Raw genomic sequence first — 21,658 nt, 5'->3', positions numbered from 1 at the left:
GTTATCGCGTTATATCACAACGATTATTATTATAATACGTACAATTCGCGAGGAGTGACAAACGACGGCGAAACTTTACAACAGTCGTGTCACACAGAGAGACAGAGAGGAGAGAGAAATAGACGGAGAGGGAGAGAGATATAGAAATGCGACCGTGCAAGCAGCGGAATCAGAAGCAGGCGGGCGATCCTGAAAACGACTTTGGCAAACCGTAGCGGGGAAAACCGCTACGCGTACGTTTCGAGAAGTACATGTAAGAATACACGTACACGTTTATATCTAGTGTGCGTGTGTAGCTATGATTCAACATTCGAGAGAGACGGTAGAAGCGTGTGTAGGTCTATACTTCGACGATAACGACGAGCGGAGTGTAGTGAAAAAAAAAAAGAAAAAAAAGGGCGGTAATTTTAGTTTGCACGACGATTTGGCACCGTCTGCGGCAAAGTGAAAAAAAGAATAACAAGAAGAACAGGAACAAGAAGAAGAAGATGATGATGATGATGACGATGAAGAAGAAGACGAGGCAAAGGTGGCGGTGAAGAGAGCGAGCGGACAAAGAACAAGAGTAAAAGGAAAGCAAAGAGGAAGAGGAAAACATGATAAAATAAAATAAAAGCAAAGAAGAGGTGAAGAGAAAAAAAAGGGTAACTGAAAGTAAGAAAAAAAGAAACTAAGGGTGGGACGGGGGGAACACGACTAGGAAACACGACCGAGCTACAAATATACATCTTTGTGCTGCTGTGCCGCGGCTGCAACAGAAACGACGGCGACGAAAGCAGCTAGAGAACTCGATTCGCCCGATTCACTCCAACACCTTGTTACACCGCTGCACTCATGCATGCATAGACGGAATGAAAGATGCACCGAGGCTAATAAATGTAATATAACTTTAGGCATATATCGGTCAATGCGAGCTGACGATAAGTGTACCAGTTATTGACCCTGTCCTCCCAATTATTGACCTTTTTTTTCGTTCTATCCGTTTGATTCTTAGTTCTAAGATTGCCAAAAACTAATTGCTAGTGTCTAAGCCTCTGGCAATTGTTCTTAATCATCGAGATGTTCTAAATTCGTACCGATGATTTATAATTTTGGATAATAAAAGGGTCAATTGTTGGGTATAAACGCGTCGGTAACTGTTTGATGAAAATTTTCTGCAGTCGCTTGTGTTGCACACTTTGCAACTAATAATCGCGGACTAAAATCGTCCGCATCTATGTTGCGTGTATGTATAAGGCAAAGCTATATATATAACAATGTAGAAATTTCGGTCGATGATTATCGCGAAATGTGAAGAGAAAGAAGAAAGTTACGCGGACGAGGCTAAAAGGAGAGCGATAAGCCGTGCAAATATCATCGCGCGTTATCTTCACAGGCGCCAATGTAATACCGGGTTAACGAAGGTACCCAAGAATATAACGTTTTCGTTCGGAAGACGCGAGTCATCGCAAAACCCGCCCGACTTTTCGTCGCCTCTCTAATTACACTCGCATGCATGTATGTAATATCCTATACTTAAAGACAACAGGTCCTAAGTTGTGCATCGAGTAACGCGGGGTTCAAGAATCGGGAATCGGGCAAGTACTGTAATTAGCAGTGCGTTAATGAGCCGCGTGTGCGTCGTCGGGTTATCGATGAGTTTCGTTGAGAGAAACGTGACCCGTTTTGTCCGGGTAACGCTTTCAATTTTGCCCTCGCAGGTAGCAAGTGGGAAGAAAAACTGACGGACGTTGCACGACGAGTTGTACTGTTCGAAAATTCAAGGAGAGGGGCGTTATGAAAAAAGATGAGAACGGCAGACTACCGAATGAGAGATTTCCGAATGACTTTTGGTCAATGAGATGTGAAATTCCCTTTTTGCATACGAAGATGGAGACTTTTTTTAGGGCTCGTTTCAACCTAACTTCACTATAAACTCACTTTCTTCAAGCTAATTAGGGAAAATTAGACATCAGATGTCGCCGTCGTTAAAGTTAAAATAGCACGATTGTTTTCTGTCGGTGAAATTTTGCTCAAACTCGATTACCAAATGTATATCAATAATCACTCCGATTTTAACAAACTAAGGGATGATTACGATTAGCCGTTCTTTCTCAACGCGAAAGTAGAAACATCAATCTGAGAGTATCAACTGTTTTTAGTACTCGTTGATATTTTTCACAAATTTTACACGGTGCTCAAAATCAATTTATCAACTCTCAAAATTCCGCCAAAAATAAATATTTTTCGTCACTTATACCCTTTTCACACTAACCCCCCAAATTGCCTCACGGAGAGTAATTTACAACATTTTAAAGAATCGTACACTAGTGAGAAATAAAATAGAAAACTTCCAAGACACATCTCCCCGGATTCTCTGACATTTCCCGGTTATTCCAGACGCATAAAAATTCCCTGAAAATTCCCGCTTTTCCACATTTCCCCGACAGCTGGACACTCTGGTTTGTTAATTACATCCGCCGTCGATGAGAACCTTACGACGATTCTCGTTGCCGTTTATATCGCCGATATCCTCGACTCGGTTGCCCGCCGACGGCCGGCGTCGCGACGCCAGGCGTCACGTTGTCGGATTTGTCACCGGTTTACACGGTTCCGCGTCAAGATTATTACATCGGATAATCAGTGTCACGTAATTATTTAAAAATTTCAATTTTCGACTGAATTATACACCGCATACGCCACACGGCAATCACAGAGATGTATTAGCGTTTTCTTATACGTACACCGCGCAAGTTACGTAAAATTTGCGTCTCGTTCGTCGTCGTTGTTGTAAGTATGTATATCGTCGCTGGAAATTGGCCAGAAAATAGAAACGAAAGGTGTGCTTAAATTTAGAACACCGAGAAATAAAACGTCACGTTCATAGATGAATCAAAACTCGCGGACGATCCTTTTTGTCAATTTCACCCCCGTCCTCCTTCCCTCTCTCGCGAGTTTAAACTACTTTTCCCATCTTATCTTGCCGTCGCTGTTACTACACGGAATTGCAAATTTATCGCGATCGTTTTTCCCCGCGAGTCGCGGCTTATCTAAATCGTATATATCTCGTTAGCTAATCGCGACGGATCTTAGCTATCCTCAAACGTCAGTTTGACAAACGATTAAACTCGCTTTCAAATCCGACTATTTACTGTTTCAAATATTCCCAATATCGGCACATGGAGCACGAAAAAACGTTCCGTCGGTTACTCTCACTACATTATATCCGTCGACAAGCCAATCTTGCCAGCCTAATTATTTCCGTTGAAATTTTATTTTTCTCAAATAACGTTATTGCGTGTGTTTTTCTCAACTCTATTTGTCACATTTCACGTTACAGAAGCGACGAGAACACATTCGTCGTTCGATACCCGTCTGATTTGCTCTGCATATTACATATATTCTGTCAAACGAAGGTTGGAAGAAAAAAATAGTATGATCAACTCACTCCAAAAATAATGCACAGCGTCCATCCAACGGCTTGAGTGGAAGAAGAAGCAGAAGAAGAGGAAGAAGAAGAGCAACAACAAATTCCTTGATTCTACACAAATGGCAATGAATATTCCCTTTGGTTTTCTCGTTTCAATTATTTACCGCAAATTTATAACGCGTGGGAACATGATCCAAAATGTATTGTTATTGTTATTATTATTGTTGCTGTTGCCGTTGTTGTCGTTATTATTTATAGTTTAATTAACAAGTGTAACACTCTCACAACGTCACTATAAGTCGCAGTAATCGTCCAAACGAAAGCAACCGATCCAACGGATAAACAAGCGGACACATTTGAAGACGGTGAACGGAAGTGAAAAGAAAGAAAGAAAGAAAGAAAAAATGAATAAATAAATAAATAACGAAAAAATCACTGGCGTACTTTTCCCGCGTGCACAAATAACAGCAGTAATAACATTATCGACAGCAGAGGCACGTCAGATTTTCGCATGTCAAGGTGTAATGTTGATGTTTTGTTTCTGTCGTCTCTGTTGTTGTTTTTCTTTTGTTTTTCAGCGTGTGATTGACGAATAAAAATTACAGGGAACGAAAGAAACGAATCCTCTATAAACGAAAGAAAAAAAAACTTGAATTTCAATTATTGTATGCACTTGCCTCTTATGTAGCAGAGGGACATGATATTCGCACTGTTTTCCCGCGGGTAATCCGTCGCAGCTGGCAGTTACACAGTATTTTCAAACACACGCCGTTTCTCGGTGACAACACTGCGGATCAATAATTCACCATCACAATTCACGTTTTAAATTTTCATCGTATTTTTTGCAATTTTTATTTATTTTTTTTTTTTTTTTATTTTGTTTCCTTTTTACGCGGTATAAAAGATTTTATGCAGGGTGATCGAAAAGGATTGCGAAGCAACGTATATTTAGGCTGTATTAAACTGTATCGAATTTTCTTGTCGTTGTTTTTGTTGTTGTTGTTGTCACCTGTGTGTACGGTTTACGTGTATGGTGTTTTTCTCGTACATTTGTTTTCGTTTGTAGGGCTTTATCCTCGTTATTATTCAGTCGTCAATGGTGTACTGTTTGGTACCGAGTCGATAACGAAGATCGTCGGTCGACGCGGTATTTGTTGTTGTTGTTGTTGTTGTTGTTGTCTGATCAAGGATTAAAGGCAGGTTTCGTGTGCTTGGTTAGCTCTCGCGGTTCGCAGCGGTTCGCAACACACTCTCTCTCTCGGAGGCACGACGACGGGCTAAACCGTAAGCCAGTCAGAGTCGCCGGAAGTCGGTGGTGGCAAACATGACAAGTATGTAAAGTATTGGAGGAATCGTGATCACATTACTGGCATTCTGGCGGTGATTTTTACTGAAATAAACGTTATAACATCACGTTTATCGGCTCTAGGTCAAAGGGTACTTACCAGGGGGCCGGTTGACGCTCGCCGCGGGCACTTTTCTAGAAATTAGGACGGTATTTCGTCCGTAAATATGAAGAGTTACTCTGTTTTTGGTATGCCAAGAATGGCACAAAGAATCCAGACAACGCACACGCCTAGTGCGCAGCCAGTCTGCGCATACGCTGACACCAAGCGCTCATAGGAGAAACCAGAAAACGATCCGCACCGAGCTTTCCTCCCGCCGCCGCGCGCATCCCGAGTTTTGCCGAACTTTCCCGAACCCGCTCAGCCGAGAAAGCACGCACCTTACGAGGGGGGCGGGCGGCCTCGCGTCCGATTCAAACAAGGCACTTGTTGATTTTCCGACAAAAAGATTTTACATCTTTCAAACAACCCTACGCGCCTTTTCTCCCTACTCTCCTCGTTATTCCCGCTCTTCTTCTCAACCGGCACGATGCTTCGCCGTTCGTCAACGATCGACGAAACCCCCGCGATTGCAATATTTCGTACACCTCTGTACCTCTGCCTTCGCCGAAATTATCCCTTCGCGACACACGTATGTACATATATATATGTATATGCATATATATGCATATATAATATATGTACATATAACGTAGATACTTCGCTGTCCGCTCTCTACGCACACGCCGGCACGCCGAGTTTTTACGCGCGCAACGCGACCGCACCTCCTCCTCCTCCTCCTCCTCCACTCCGGTAACCACCACCACCACCACCACCGATACAAACTGCACTGGTGTTAATGCACTTGCTTTTGTTTTCCGACGTAGCTGGAGTTCCTGCCCCTCCCACTAGAAACTCCTCCTCGACTCATCGCCGCGCCGCCGGATGCGTTTCTTACACGAAAAGTGCCCTCGGAGGTGTGCCTCGCCGATTTTCTTCCTTCCGTCACGCGTTGTTGATAAAAGGAAGAATCGCTGAACAAGGGTTGAAGGAAAAACCCGTCCCAAGAAATTTATTATCGTCCGTTGACAGGCAATATCGTGCGATCGGTTTCGTCCGAAGCCTCAACCACGTCGCCGAGAAATAGTAAGGATTCGTTTCTCACCCTCGAACAGGGTAAATAAAATTAACGCGAGAAAAAATACCTGTCTCATGTTATTTGGATGCGTTGCAACGCGTCGCGGAACGGAAGAAAACCGGCGAGCTAGTAAACGACACGGGTGTTGTACTCGATCGTTGCTTCGTCCGCGAACGGTGTGAAACTACTGATTCTGCGACGCCTAATTCGCCCGGTCTATAATCCGTAAGTCGTCGTGTTTGTCGAGCGTATTTACGTTACCGATCCCCCTGCGCCTCTCTGCATTCGATTAACCGTCAAACGACCCCCTTTGTTTACAGTAAGCATTTGTAAATATTACCGTCCTCGGTTTACCTCCGTAAACCTTGTCCGATTCTTGAAGTTCCTCTCGTCACGAGGACTGGCTGGATCGTTGCCGCGGTGTAAAAAATTCGTATCGAATCAACCGAAGCGAGATATCGTTCGAGTCTAGTTTCCGGTCGGATGCGGATGGAGAGTAAAAAGTTTACGTTTAGGTATAAATCTCGCGCCCTTATTTTTGCCAACTTTTTAAATCGACTGCAACCTGACTCTGTGCTCGACGAGCCGGGATCATCGAGTTTATTGCCGACAGTAACGACTAACGTGCAGAAATATTCGCTTCAGCGAGTTGGTACTGAGAATTTTCAGGTTCATCGACACCCGAGACTTATTCACCTCCCGGGACACCTGCTACGAATGTGAGACGAAAAGTGCTAAATTGCACATTGCCCGTTACGATGCATGCAGGTATATTTACCGTGTGTGTATCTCCGTACTGTACAAATGCATAATACAATATTCGCTGACGTCGAGCTGTCTTCTATTATATCCTAAGACTATTGAATATTGACCTCGACGCGCTTTAATTTTAATGTACACAATGTCACCCAGCCAACAATTGAAAGGCTGACCGTATTTCCGGGTATTTTATTTCCTATCGCTGCACTTATAGAACAAAAGACCGTTTTATTGTGAAAGTGTTAAATCACCTGCAATTCGTATCGCATTTTTACAACTCGCGCTGCTGCGGCACGTAGCTATGTTTCAAAGTTCGTCGCTGATATTTCACGTTGCAGAAATCAACGTTCGTTCGTCATTCTTCTTCTTTCTTTTATCACGCTGTGACGATTGAACACGCGTGTGTTTGAATCGATGTAAAATTCAGTAAGCTTATATTTGTCTATTAATATTACCCAAAAATCCTGATACAAATAATTATACCATGTCGGGGAGAAAGGGAGAATTCGGTTTGATTTTTTCCTGACACAACGCGGTGGTTTCGAAAGGCATCATTACGCCAAATCCCAGCAGTTTCGTCGCAGTCTACGAATTGCGAAATAAAGAAATCTTTGCCGATCACACCGCGCCGCTCGGCTTTCGTTAACACACAATTATCATCGTTTGAAATAAATTGCAAATTTCGGTGTATAAAAAGAATTTAACTTCTAAATCCTTATAGTTAAGAGATCTGTCAAGGATCGCAGTTTTCACTAGAGTGTAAAGTTATAACTTAAATCGATATGAAAATTCAGAGTCATTGAGTATTCAAAGAACGTCGCGATTAAATTCAAGCAGTATTTAGACTCGCAGTAAAAAATTGATTAAAAATATAATAAAGTAAATAATGTTAGGAAAGACAAATATATTAGTAGGTACATATACATGTAGTCAAATATAAATGTAATAACGGCTACATGACCCGCAGGCACATACGTATCTTTATCACGTACGTTTGAAATATTACAAATAAACTAAAATCGTGGTCGCGAAATCCCGTAAAATAATTTCCACCAAAAAGTTCTTCTCGAACTATCATTACTTACGATCCGGTTTATACGCGTTAAGAAAATGAGATTAATCCAGGGTACAAGTCTTGGCTGATTGCACAAGAAACGGATCTCCGAACTGTATTAATTAAATTCAGCAGACCCGGACAACGTAACGTGGAAACGGAATCCATGGCGATCCATTTATATATGAAAAAAAAAAAAAAATAATAATATTCCAGGCGGCATTATACACGGTACAGAAACGCGGTACCCCATGGGGAGAAGTCACCCCATTCAATCGACCCCCAAATGCACGCAGGGCAATTCGTGAAACCTGAGTGGCGATGGCGAATCCGTGACACGTTGACAATGGGGGCTTATGGGTATGGCAATGGTGCGTCGCACGCGAAGCTGGATATTGCATTTACCGCAGCTCATCGGGCTCGTCGGCAAACCTCTTGACTCGGAATTTTCCAGGAAGTTTTCCCCTAGAATTTGCGGGATCAATCCCGTAGAATCCTGAGTTAAATGGGCCGTGTAATGTGTACATGTATGTATCATGTATCGGCTTCCGTGCCGCGTTCGCCGTACAGTGTCGACGATTTTTTTACCTCCGTTTGGCCGATGAGAGTTATAAGGGGTTCTCCGTCATTTTATTCGGATGTATTTTGAGCCTCGACGGGTCGCGATTTTGTCAAAGCGTCAAGAATCGCATGTTCGAGCTTTGATCAACGACGGCTTATTGCGAATATCGAGAATCTGGCACGACGGTGCAGAAAAGATGAACGATTATACCTATACACTTGTCCTCGGTACACGTTTTCACATCTGCAGTGCTGTACGCGTTGAGATAAACTCGTCAAACATTCCGCAGATGTATATGTATAAACTGGAGAAATATCGCAGGAGGCATTACAGGCATCTCCCCGTTCACGCGCAGAGATTTACTCACGTCCCAGATATTAAAATATCACGCCTGCAAGCTCCGAGGAGGATGAGGGATATTCAAATTCGATATAGATATAAGGAGACAGCCCGAAGCATCGAGAGGACGCGAGGTCGAGAAGGACCTCACCTGAAATTCCCAGGATCGCGACACATTTTCATCGAATTCCTTCCCGGCAAGGTATGCCAGGATTGCTTGAGATATTATTATTTGGATATTATATCCACGACGCGACGACGCGAGCTGGATAATACACTTACCAACCTCCACCGACCCCTGAACCGAAGGGAGTCTGCGACCCTCCGAACAAGGCAGACTCTGCATTTCAAAATTCGAAACGTATGGGTTATAATACCCATTCGTCAAGTCTGTCTCGGTTGAATCCCTGACGCAGAGCTTTACGGATCTCCCGAATTTCCTCGGCTCAAGAGACAAAGGCTGCGAAGAGTCGCGATATATTTCACCACTCGTGCTAATTTACCCCGCTGGAATTACTCTAACGTAACTTTTCCACCAGACTGAAGGGATGTAATATAAACAAACAAATAGTTGAATCGGACAATGGAGTAACGTATCTCGGCGCGTCGCGTGGATTCAACTATCCAGCTAGGGTACCCAGTCCATCAGTTTGTGATAGAAGTCTGTCTGGTCCAGGAACCTTTGCTTTCACTCGACGTTGAGGAAGTTCAGGACTGCAGTGGTCTCAGACCGCCGAAGAAGTTAAACCGCGCAATCGCCGAGGAGGATAGAAATAGCTACACAGGTTCTTGCATTGCATTTTTCACTGAATCCACGGTGCATTGACAATGGGTAAAAATTAACGATAAGCAATTCTAACCGCTGGTCTGACAACCGCAATGGATAAAAGTAACGAACATGACGCATGGCATGGTCGCGGTGACACCGCGGTGTCGTATCCGACTGTATTACATACGTAAGAATGATTACACGTACATTATACGTATTGCGCAAATTGAACGTATTGACCGGTACAACCTGTGAACATGAAAATAAGTAAAACGAAGCGTGTGAATTTATCAGATCGGAAGTAAAATTACCTTTTTAAAAATCACAGGCGATGTACTTTGACCTGGAGAACGCAGCGGAAGCTGAGGAAGACTTCTTCACAGCGCTTGCTCTTCTCCATTCGACGGATGAGGATTCGGCGGACAAATTGCGCCAGATGCTGGACGCCTCGATAGTGAAAAAACACGGTCTGGACAAGAGCCTGGCAGTCAGGATGCGGCGGGATTCGTTATCTCTGTTTTCGGAAGAGACGTGTAAGAATACCAACGAACGGGATATCAATATTGATGGATCGAACGGGAAGGGTCATGCTTTTCGGAGGAACGTTAAAACGCGTGCTTCCAGCCCGAGTGTGGAAGTTGTAACGGCAAAGATTGGCTCTAGCATGACGAACGTTCTCGTCGCCGTCGACAAGATGGACATACCGACGATTTCGATACCCGACGAAGGCTCCAGTGCCGGTGACGATGCTCTCTGCAAGGTTCCGTTCTTCGTAAAGTTTTCCATTTTGTTTGTTTATTTTATTTAAATTTTCTTTACATTGTGTTACGCTGTGTGGAACGGCGATGAGTTCAGACGAAGAGTGACGGTGATTGGGTTCCAAAAACCTGTGAAATCGATTAGTTGGTGTTAAAATTTTGAAAACAGTTCAGTTTACCAACGGTTTTGGATTGGGAAGTATTTTGAAAATGCGATTAAGGATATTGACGGGCTTACGAAGTAATTGAGTATCCATGCACTTGATCACGCCTCTCGTGATTTTTCGGCATTATCGACTCAGTGACAAGTTTGTCGTTCGTTTAAAGATCTGCAACGGGGCGAGACTGGGTCCTTTGATTCTCCTGGAGTGCCAAGAATGCCAGGATGTCTACCATCCTCTTTGCCATCAGCCGCCAGTCCTTGACCTTGACATTTATGACCCGCGGTTGGTGTGGCATTGCGCCAAGTGCGTCGAGCTTTCGGAGGCCACGGCGATCATCGTCGCTGCAGGGCTTGAAGATAAGAAATTTCAAGTCGATGAGGAGAGGGTCGATACTCGTTTTGACGAACAGGTCAATTACTTCAGGCGAACAAAAACACGGCTTGACGGTCAGGAGGATTCGATTTCTGGTTGGAACCGCTGCTGTGTATCTTTTATTGGAAAAATTTTTCTCCTTTTTTAAACCAAAATTGATATCGTAAATCGACAAATTACGACTCGCTAAATTTCAATGTTTTTACGTCCCGTTTTGAGCAACCGTATTTTCCCGGAGTGCCGGAGGGACTTTAAATTCATAATTAACGCGCGATACCGAGCGTTGAAATTTGAATGCTGTATTATTCGTTTAATTTTTTTTTACTTCTCACTATCCTTGTTGCTTCTTATGCACCGTACGTGTGCACGATATTATACCGTGTAATTCAAGATCTAGCAATCTGCAGCCTCTCGTATACTTGTATGCATAAACCGACAAATGGTTTCAACCTTTTTTATTTCTTTCGCTTACAGATCAATTTCCATTGCGAAATACACCAAGCATCGGTAGGCTATCGGCAAAGAAACAAACAAGTACGATATATCATAACAAATCTCACTATCCCAAGTACCTCGGTTCAATCTTATACCGCGAAAATGTTGATTTAGCGATAAAATGAAAACGAAGGTATAAAAATTTGCTCTACCGCGTACAGATAACCAATCGAATTCCGTATAAAAGAGAGTTAACGAAGTGTGAAAAAAAAACATTTTACAGAATCATCGGAGCAATCGTTCACTGCCAAGACAGGATCTTTAAAAAGTGGCCAACCCCCAACGGTCTCTTCGGCTTTCTCATCCGGACTCCAACTTCGCAAAAGAGTCGGTTCCAAGTTAACAATGACGCGCGTAACACCCAAGTGAAATTTACACTAATTTAATTTGCATGCGATATTTATGTGCAGAAGAGACGAATATAATTATTACTTTTTTTTTAACCGGGCTTGAAACACTATCGACATATTTCTCTTAGAAATTTCTATACTTATAAACGTATCAATGGTCCACGCTTTGGTTCGTAGTTGTGAGTTGAACTTTTCAACGTCATAAATATTTGCACATAACATGATACAACGGTACATATATATATATGTGCACGCAACGGTGGTATAAATACAATCGAGGTTAACGAAAGTGAAAGGGTTTACATGCGGTTGAATTTTATACGAGCGTTGTTGAGAACGTGTCGTAAATTTAGCAGAACTAGCGTTAGAATGAATGGAAGTTGAAACGAAGTTGAAAATAAGTATTAGTAAACTGTACATTTAAGGATGATTGTGGGTAGATTGAGACAGAGTTCGGACAATTGAATGAGTAATGTTTGCAGTTTATGTTGATAACTATTATATATAGGTGTTATGACACAGCAATGTCTGCAGCTTCGGTATATCATTGATCCGTATCGTTTAATCAATAATGATATACAAGCGAAAGTCAATATCTGACAAAATTCTCACGTGTTCTACAATTTCCATCATGGGCCCTTCGCAATTGCCATTGTATTAATTTAATTGTATTATAGGTATATATAAGATACTAATCAACGAGTTACAAAGAATTTACATTTTATTGCGATTCATCGTTCTTACCGTCTCGGTCTTTAATGTTATATTCCAGAGAGAGAGAGAGAAAGAAAGTAGAAGAAACGGAAGAAAAAAAATATTCACGCTTCGGGCGAACGTAATTTTTATTAAATCATATACACCTGCTAAATTTTTTCAAGTAAACTTACAGCCCCGAGTCTTCGACACCTAGGGTAAAAATTCGATAATAAACAAAACAGGTTTCATTTTTGTCACAACTTTCGTTTGGATATAATAAACACGTTATATACCTATACTACCATTACCTAAAGTGTTATATTGATTCCTCCAATTTATTTATTAATATTCAAACAAAAAAATTTAGTTTACACGCAGCACGTTTAAAAATAGTTTTGTAGCGCTTAGAAAAATAATTATTGCAGTTTCCTTAATTAATGAACTGTGATAATATTAATTGATAAAATTAAATACAACGCAGAGCGTGAAAGAGATGTTTCAGATTAAACCGCACCGTGTATAAAACTGAAAATCGCACACCAGTAATGTACATGTATTCGCGGGACAACGCTGCCGGATGATTTTTCTGTTTTCTTTTTCATTCCAGTTGATGTATAAAAAATATAAGACGGCACATGTTTTTATCTATTTGAATTAATGCAATGATTTGCATAGCGTCTTTTATAATAGATCACGAATTTTTAAATTAATAATAAAAATCATTTCTTTAAGTTCGAATATGTTCGCGAGTATCATTGCTTACAACGGTTGATTAGCATATCGGTTAATCCGAATAATTTCATAATTTCCTCACGTAAAATCAATCGATCCGACACAGGTGTGCAAAATTTATTTTCACAAAATTGTAACAACGATTTTATTTGTTTCCTGAGTTTTCAAATCAATTTCCACACATTTAATGAACCGGAATGAATTGATTATATCTGTTAAAATACTTTTCATTTGTTTTTTTTTTTTTTAATTTTCATTTGAATCATAAATTTATATTTATAAAAACGAATTTTATGACAGATATGTGTTATTCGCTTTTATATAACGATTAGCATTGTGTTGACGTGACTTTGGTCTTTTCTATTTTCAGTTCTTTTCAGCAAACGCTCGTTCATCCGTCATATATAGAAATGAATTGGTTCTTGGCAAATTTACTCATCCGTTTTAATTTTACAATAAACACACGTCAAAGAAGAACGATTCGGAAAGCTTTTACGTCTAGTCAGATTTTTCTAAATACGTATTTAAAGTCAAATTCTTTGTTAAATTCTACACTAACAATTTCAAAAAGTGTGATCAGTAACTACGAGTACGTGTTTGCTATATTTGTAAGCCTGATGAATAATTTTAATGCAATTTAATTTAATAAGTTATTTCTCGTGATTACGCAATAAGTATTTCCCGATGTAAAAAATAGCAAGAACAATGAGTATAACAGCTACGATTATGATAACAATACTGGACGATATTGTCAGACTGGGAAATCAAGAAACTAGTCGAGTTCGAACATATCCGTGACACAACTAAAAATCACGTCAGGTATTAACAACTTGCGATAACATTCCGAGAACAGTACACATTAGTTAATATGTACATTGTACGTACGTGTTACGTGGAATAAGAATCAAGCGATGTTTCCGGGTTTTTACCGTACGTGTTAAAAGTTTCTCGAATGATAAATAAAATCTTTGTTTCTCATAGGGTAGTCAATTTCCGCGCTACATTTCGTTGCAATTTATAAATCGTATGAATAAACAGTGTCGAATTTCTGCTGACATATGAATCATTTGAGATGTGCCAATTGTAGGAAATTTTTATTGCATTATATTAAATTAACAAACGCAGAGAGAATAGTGAGTAGCGGTAGGTGCCCCATATACATAATATAACGAGTTTACTTTCGTTCGAAACTAATTTCCTGCGTTTCTCTTGTGGAAGCAATAATTACGTAAAGGTACGTATAATAATTGAACATGAAATGATTTCACGATATAATTAGATCGGTATACAGAGCAAGGGAAAAATGAAATATGGTAATGAATATAAATAATGGAGCTGATTGTGCATATACACAAGGTAATTCTTAGCATGTATAAGAGAAAAGAAAATGACTCGCTGGATGAAGGCTTTTGAAAATTCAAATACATTATACGAAGTATCTATGAATAGTGTAATAGTGCATTTTGCTTTATTTTTTATTTTATTTTCTTTTAATTTTATATCATTTTATTCTCATTTTTATTTACTATTTTTCATTTCAATTAATAATTGTCAACAATTCTACAACGTGCACTGAATATACTTTGTCTAAATATTAATTATATGATATGCACTTCGTTTATCAATAAAATCCCGACAAGGTACAATTATCCAGTCTGACTGAGACAGAATTTACAATCAAATTGGGTAATACCGATCTGAGATCACAAATCATAAAAGATTTCTTGGGAACAAAAATTAGAAAAAAAAGATCAGTAGAAAAAATGTCAACAATTTTGAAATATGTGAAAAAAAAAAACAGAAAATCACAACACGTCTGTTGTTGTAGTTACTCCAATGCATTCGAATAATTTTCGATCTTGTAAAATTTTCTTTGTAGTCACGAATGTCTGCAGCAATTTAGCAAAAAAATAAAAAAAATAAATGAAACAAATGGTTAGCTAATATCTGTGAGAAAATGGGATTTTTTTTTTTATAATACAGACGTGTACAAAGAGTAGAGAGACAAGTGTATAATATTTTTAGCATGTGATCACTTGACGTGATTACCAAACAATCAAGATGTACGTTAATAATATTAATTGACATGATATCATAAGAGCGTTACCATCACATGATCTTTTGACTACGTATTATGCATAATAGAGGATTCATTATTGCATTAGAAAATTGTTAAGTAGAGACTTTAATTGTGCATTTTTTTTCTTTTCAACATTCCTTCAATAGGAGAATATTATAAGCCGCAACCTAATCATTACATATAAACTTATTATCACCTCAACTGTGTGAGTACGTAGTTACAGAATGAAAATGACATCCAAATTATTATTTATTTCTTTTCTTTAACTTCAACTAGGTTCGGTATTTATTAATTCTTATTGAAATTGAATACTCATCCAATTCAAACTATGATTATACCTCGTACTTTATCCTCCCAAAGAAGCCGCGAGAAGTGAAGTATGCAACTTTTTTTTTTTTCCTTAATCGAACTACAAAGTTCAGGCTATACATACAACAGTGCTAATTAACGAAAGCCGACGTATACCGTCAAACTAAAAGTCTTATACCTAAGGTGTTATAAAAATGAAAATCGGTATGTTTTCCGAATAATTTTTTGATAGAGATGTCATTTATCGTACATATTGGGATTCTTTGCCGAGGCCTAGCCATTGACAGTTCGATCTTAGATGAAACGAGTTCCATTATCGTTTTTCTTTTTACGTTTTTTTTTTTTTCTTTGTAACACCCTACTATATTTTTATGTAATGTGTATACGTATACATACATGGCTACGTACAGATGTCTCTATTTTGAGGTCAGGCGAGTGAGGAAGAAAATCACGTTTTATAAAAACATGCTATCTTATAACACTCTTTAGTAAAAATGTGCAAAACGGATGTATCGTAAACCCTTTAGCAACTAGATACGCTCTTATGAATAATAAGTACGAGCAAAGGCAGGCTCTGCAGAATATGGCTGCAACGTGATACTTGCAACTTTACGCTTTCAAAATTCATGTATGTATATCAGTATAACTTAGGCACAGGTACATACGTCAACGTTAACGTACGTACCTATCTACAGATGCTAGAAAACTTTTTCTTTCTTTCATTGGCTAAAGGGTCAAATTGCCGGTGCTTTCTACGTATACAGTTACGTTTGGACTAGAAATATCATGTAAACTAAGTTCTAGAAGAAAAATTCTCGCTCAAATTGTTATAATGTACAAACTAGCAGAACTGAAGGAGTAACTGCGCTGCGAAGATCCGTAGCTCCGAAACTGTTCAAAATCGGTTTACCTTAATATTCAAATTGCAATCCGAATTACAATGCCCGATTGTGAACAATTATACGTATCGCCTCCGAAAGTTTACTGAAATAACAATACTCAATACTTAATGTCATCGTTACCGAGAAGATGGGAAAAATTATTCACAGTTTTGTAAAAGTAATTAATAAACATCGCATAACAACAAGGCGAATAATTTTACGGTAGACAATAATAAATCCTTACTACAAATTTTATTGGCATAATTGTAAATTAGGTGCATAACGAATGATCTTTCCCAATAGGGAGAAAAAACATACAAATTTTTTGCAGCTTCGATAAACAAAAAGAATACAATTCCGTATTCTTTGTTTCTTATCAACAGTTCATGCCGTTGATGAAAGAAAATATTTTTGGACGTTATATTTTGGTCTTGATTGTACGAATATTGAGTTAAACGTGTGCCGAATTGGTTACTTAATATCTAGTTTCACGATAATGTGACGTTTTGACGAACCAGCCGTGTCCAATTTTACTTTATGCCAATTATTGCTACAATACTGAATCCGTTACGAGTATAAAATCATCAATAAATGAAGTGAGTAAATAGATAATACTAAAAACGGTGCAAGATGCGTTTTGAACGTTACTCGAAGTTTAAATGGATATTTCGTTCTGAGGGAATAAAACCAAACACCTTGACTAGAACATTATTAATAAATTGACTAGTATGCAACACACTTGCAAAAATTGTTCAAAATTATTGCGCAGTTGACTACAATTATCTACAATAATAAATTAATAAATAATATTTTAACTCTAACGAGTAACGATCTGTCGTTTATATCGATAATACTTTTCAGAAACTCATTGTTCGTACGAATTGAACGGGGTAAGTATAGTATTCGTGATACGTTTTCCTTCTTAAATGCTAAATGCATTTTTTCTCATTGCATTTCAGTGTTTTCTTCTAACATTATTAATTTGTTATTATTATTACTATTTATTGGTATATTATTTTTGTAGTGTTTAAGTAACGGAAGGCCATTATATGTATTTTTAACTGCCCAGCCAAGTGCCCATTGCTCATCGCCACTCTTTGGAAGCGCTAGATTCTAATTTAGTCAAATAATTTGTATTTTTAATTGCAATATTATCATTCATTGTATTTTTCAAACTTTATTTACTCTCTTATTGGCAACATAGTTTATGTACGCAAGTTAAGTGGCTGCTGTGATCGCTATGAGTCTATAACTTAATTCTGTCTTGCCACAGAAATGGCGAATGGCATTTAATACATTTGGTCTACTTCGCTAACGTGACGTGAAAGGAAATATTTTACTTTTCACTTTCAAGTTGTAAGATTCAATGAATCTAAAGTTTGTGACTAAGTAGGTATATAAACGTCCAACTATCAAGATCACAAACGAAACGGAAATATGTAGATAAAACAAATGTGTATAGCGGTGTATCTTGCGCTAAGAGAAATAAAAATTGGCCAAGTAACAACAGAGCTCACTCGTATATCTATATGAATTAGAATAGAATAATATCAACTACAATCGTCATCGTTATATCCGAATGTTTAAAATTTCACTAATATGCAGACATTTAAGGATGGAGCTTTTTTTACAATGTATATCGATCGTTCTAACAACAATATATAGCGATATTACGATGGATTCTAGTCTATAATCGGAACTTGTGCATTGTTTACCTTTGAAGAAGGTCGCACGTGAACGTGATGTTACTTAACAAAGGCAGACTCGCAGCGTTAACAGGTAGAAGCAGTAGGCACTTTGGGACAATATCGATGGACTTATGCAATCCAGAGGGGTTAATCCACCTTCAAAGGGGGTAGGCCGTGTCCAACGACAAGATGTTCTTTGGGGAAATCCAGGATGACCGTAACGTGAAATCCCATGTTTGCCGATGCTATTACGTACTCGCACAGGGAAAACCAGCTGAATGCTGCAATTAGTTATACGCGAAATGGATTATCCACACCTCTATACTCACAAGTACAGTATATAATTCATATTCAGTATCTCGGTAAAAAGAAATAAAATAAAAATTTCAACACGCACCGTAAAACTTTGCAGACTGTACGCACCCATATCGTGACACAAGAGGCGATGTTTCAGGAAGAAAATCACAAGACCCACCGTGCTAAGGATGCTGATTACGAAAAGGGCCTGTTTGTATTGGAGGCTTGGTGCATTCGGCGTTACAAGGCGCCCTAATCTAACAGCTGCCAACATGTACGCTAGTGAGCTGAACATGAAGACTATGAAGATCTTCTCGTGAACGGCTAAAACATTGAGTACATCAGTTTATACTTTCATGACGTAGAATCCAAATTCAGTAATGTGAAATAAAATATGCATATACAAAAATGTGGTTGTTCGAGTACAAGTTCAAAGTAGAATATATATATATAAACATTCGTAAATATATTTTCGTATGTTTTGGCAAGGCTCTGGCCTTGTTTGTGCTCGCACCCTCATACGAGAAAAGGAAAGTAAAATGTGTTTTCCTTTGTGGTGTTTGTGCTGATGCTAGGCCTGGGTTTAAATATACATATCCATCAATCAATATCTTCCAAATAAAGAATGATAAAATATACATAACACGTCGCCTAGCACAGCGTGAGTGAAAAGAAATGAAATTTGTTATGATTATAGGCAGGAATAGTGTCAGACTTTGATGGATTTGGAAGGATATTAAAATTCGGTATAGCCAAGGTTTACATATTCAGACTATTGCTGGTATAATTTTTCATATATATATATATATGTATATACTCACGATAATTTTCTCTGTTCGAAATGTAAGTAACTCCGCATAGAGCTGCTACCTCAGCAAGGTTTAGCCAGTAGCAAAGATTCAGAAGCCTGAATCCCAAAATCTTTCTAGGTAGATCATTGACGGCCTTAAGAATTCTATGGTAATAGGAACGATAGACGCTAGCGATAACTATTCTGGGACCTATGTGCAGAGCGATGCTTATCCGCCATAAATATCTTTGAGGCGATACACCTGTTATTGCCGAAATTGATGGTATTATGTTATACACCTATAAAATAAAAAATCAAAAAAAAAAAAAAAAACGGTAAACAATTATTCTCACAGTCAATTAATTTATTTTTCCTGTAATAGCACGAATTAGAGAATTAATTTTGTAAATCGATCATGCATTCTTCAGCAGATACAAACAAGAATGCACAGGCCATTCAATTTGAGCTGTTCATATTTCTTGTTAAATTAGTGAAAAAAATATGAATACAATTGTCCACTTACTCTGCAATGCGTTTCATGAATATCGTCCTGCTGAAATATGTATGCTGTTATGAAACAGACCAGTAGAGCAATCAGAGGTAGCGACACGGTAGCCAAGCATAATTTTCTGAATCGTACCGCCAAATAAACGGAGCTTTTGTTGCTCCCAACATTGTTGAGCTCCATTATCAAGTTTTCTTACGCAACATTTATTAATGATTTCAATCTGTGTCTATATATTCTCCTATTTCAACAAAGCGTTTTCAATGAAAACGTTGAAAATGTATACTTTCGTCAGTATTCTCCGTTCTCTTCTTTAAATGATAAAATATTTGTTGGTGAAATAAATAACGTAGTAATACATGACTGACTCTGAGTAATCTCGCTATCTGATCACGATTTTTGGTATATTCAATTTTTGTCTAGTATTATTTATTATTTATCACAGTTGGCAAAAGTAATCTTGACAGGTGCACGCATGATAGTCTCATCGCTCCGAATGTTATCTGTAAAAAGAATAGAAATAATGATAATTTTTCAATCAAATTCAAATTGAATTATAGACTATTCTGTAAATTCCTTTTCTTTGAACATCTTAATTTTTCCATCCTCTGTTTATATAGCCAGTGGATATAATCCAACGAATAGAAACGGTAGGGTCAAAGGTCATGGATTCAAATCTGAGTTCAAATTGAGATACCTGCAGTGAAGATATTACGTATCGTAATTACAACGTGGTCGATGGATTTAACACCAATATTATCCTACGGATATGTTATCCAATTTACATCGACGATCGTCCAACCCTACGTTTAATAACTAGCTCACGAGGCATCTGTGCATACATATATCATACATACGTACGTAACCGAAGCAATGCACGTACATATATATACTTATAGGACGATGTTGATCACAGGAATGCGCAATGCCGAGATACTGCAGAGTTTTTGAGTTGAAACAATGATTCGAAGATGTTTCACTACACGCGAGACGCCGTAATAGTTCGTGTGTATTCATGAATTAGAATCCCCCCGAATTTTATTACGCCCGCCTGGTTTCGTCGGCAGTGAATTTCCGAGGAACGGCTCTTGAAGGTGATGTATTGAGAATAACTGGGTTAATTACCTTCTGACTGAAACTTATCGTTAACCACGGCCACGACTACCACCCCCATCGAGTTGCCATCTGTGTTTCTTCTTCCTTGGTCGTTTTTATTCCTTCCGCATTCTCTCAGCCTTTTTTCCGACCCTCTCCATCGTCGACAACGTCGACCCCAACCGCCGCTCACGCCCCGCGAGATTGCGATATATTCGCGGGGGTTGCTTCTCAGCGCCAATTTCAAACGCCAAAACGCAACCGACGCGTCTCCGAACGCCGAAGCTACTTCACGTTGACTGAAGACTATAAAGACAAGTTACCCTTACGGGCTTTGGTGTGACAACCGAAATTCGTCGCGCGCTTGCATCCTCTGCGGTGTTCCAGCGGCAGAGTTGGGAACTCATTGCAGAGCATCAGAGGGTTACCGTTCACGACATGATGTCGGTTGCCATAACCTTCCGAGTAACACAGTCTTCGTAACGGTAAGCCCAAGTCAATATTTAGCTCGTGCGTACTTGCCGACTTATAACGTTACCGAATCGTCAGCGATTCAAAATATTAAAAATAAGAATCAATTTCTTCCAAAATTCGTAGCAAAAACGTGATTTAATTAAAGTATAGGTACCCAGGAAAAGTATGTATACATGGATGATAAATAATGATAGATCAGATGTTATAATGATGCAGAGACCAAAAAGTATATATGTACATGCGGTCCATGTACGATACTAATATATGTGATCCATACGTGATGCATACTATAAATTTTATAATTTTCCAGGAGACAAACTAGATTATCTACAATAATACGTTTATAATAGGAAATTAGAACAATTATTCATTTCGAAATGGGATTTTTTTCGACACGCGCTCGATCTACTCCATAACATTAACATTCGTAATTGCCAAATTTCGTTAGTTTTGCCGTATCTATCACCGTTCTCGAGATATTCGCGATTTTAGATTTGAAAATTAGAATTAAATTAATATTAAAATAAAAAAATCCAGGGAAGTCTTTATAACGGCCTAATTACCTGCCCGATTTAATTTCCCCTTTAGGAAACCTCCCAAGTTTCGTTAGTTTTGCC

The 21,658-nt window shown here is 38.8% G+C and overlaps 2 protein-coding genes across 14 annotated transcripts in view; both read right to left on the bottom strand.

The window, feature by feature from the left end:
• Positions 1–5,362, bottom strand: part of LOC107220658 (protein scalloped) — a 104,124-nt gene extending 98,762 nt beyond the window's left edge. For 3 of the 9 annotated variants that reach the window (XM_046742733.1, XM_046742742.1, XM_046742740.1), the window contains exon 1: positions 3,428–4,686. Coding sequence is in view for 2 of the 9 variants with exons in the window: in XM_046742740.1 (XP_046598696.1) it covers positions 3,428–3,452 (25 nt within the window). In the remaining 7 variants the exon portion in view is untranslated. Of the gene's footprint in view, positions 1–3,427; positions 4,687–4,854 lie in introns of those variants that run through there. The other 6 variants (XM_046742734.1, XM_046742741.1, XM_046742736.1 and 3 more) reach the window with 5 other exon arrangements.
• A 4,112-nt stretch (positions 5,363–9,474) lies between these two features.
• LOC107220651 (post-GPI attachment to proteins factor 2-like) lies at positions 9,475–20,881 on the bottom strand. Of its 5 annotated transcripts, XR_006904942.1 has the most exons (9): positions 20,598–20,867; positions 19,491–19,975; positions 18,999–19,266; positions 18,304–18,501; positions 17,908–18,161; positions 10,352–10,626; positions 10,060–10,242; positions 9,667–9,869; positions 9,475–9,604 (listed from the first exon to the last, which is right to left on the bottom strand). XR_006904942.1 is itself a non-coding variant. In XM_046743205.1 (5 exons), the coding sequence occupies exons 2-5, from the start codon at positions 19,653–19,655 to the stop codon at positions 18,028–18,030; spliced, it is 765 nt and encodes a 254-aa protein (XP_046599161.1). In that variant the 5' UTR covers positions 19,656–19,975; positions 20,598–20,867; the 3' UTR covers positions 13,095–18,027. The 5 variants fall into 5 exon arrangements, 3 of the variants coding, with proteins under 3 accessions (XP_046599161.1, XP_046599163.1, XP_046599164.1); XR_006904943.1 differs by lacking the exons at positions 9,475–9,604; positions 9,667–9,869; positions 10,060–10,242; positions 10,352–10,626 and adding an exon at positions 10,748–10,765; XM_046743205.1 differs by lacking the exons at positions 9,475–9,604; positions 9,667–9,869; positions 10,060–10,242; positions 10,352–10,626 and having other exon boundaries at positions 13,095–18,161.
• Positions 20,882–21,658: the final 777 nt, after the last annotated feature.

Source organism: Neodiprion lecontei, chromosome 6 (assembly GCF_021901455.1).
Source record: "Neodiprion lecontei isolate iyNeoLeco1 chromosome 6, iyNeoLeco1.1, whole genome shotgun sequence".
Classification (NCBI taxonomy): Eukaryota; Metazoa; Arthropoda; class Insecta; order Hymenoptera; family Diprionidae; genus Neodiprion; species Neodiprion lecontei.
This window is presented reverse-complemented; position numbering and strand designations above follow the sequence as displayed.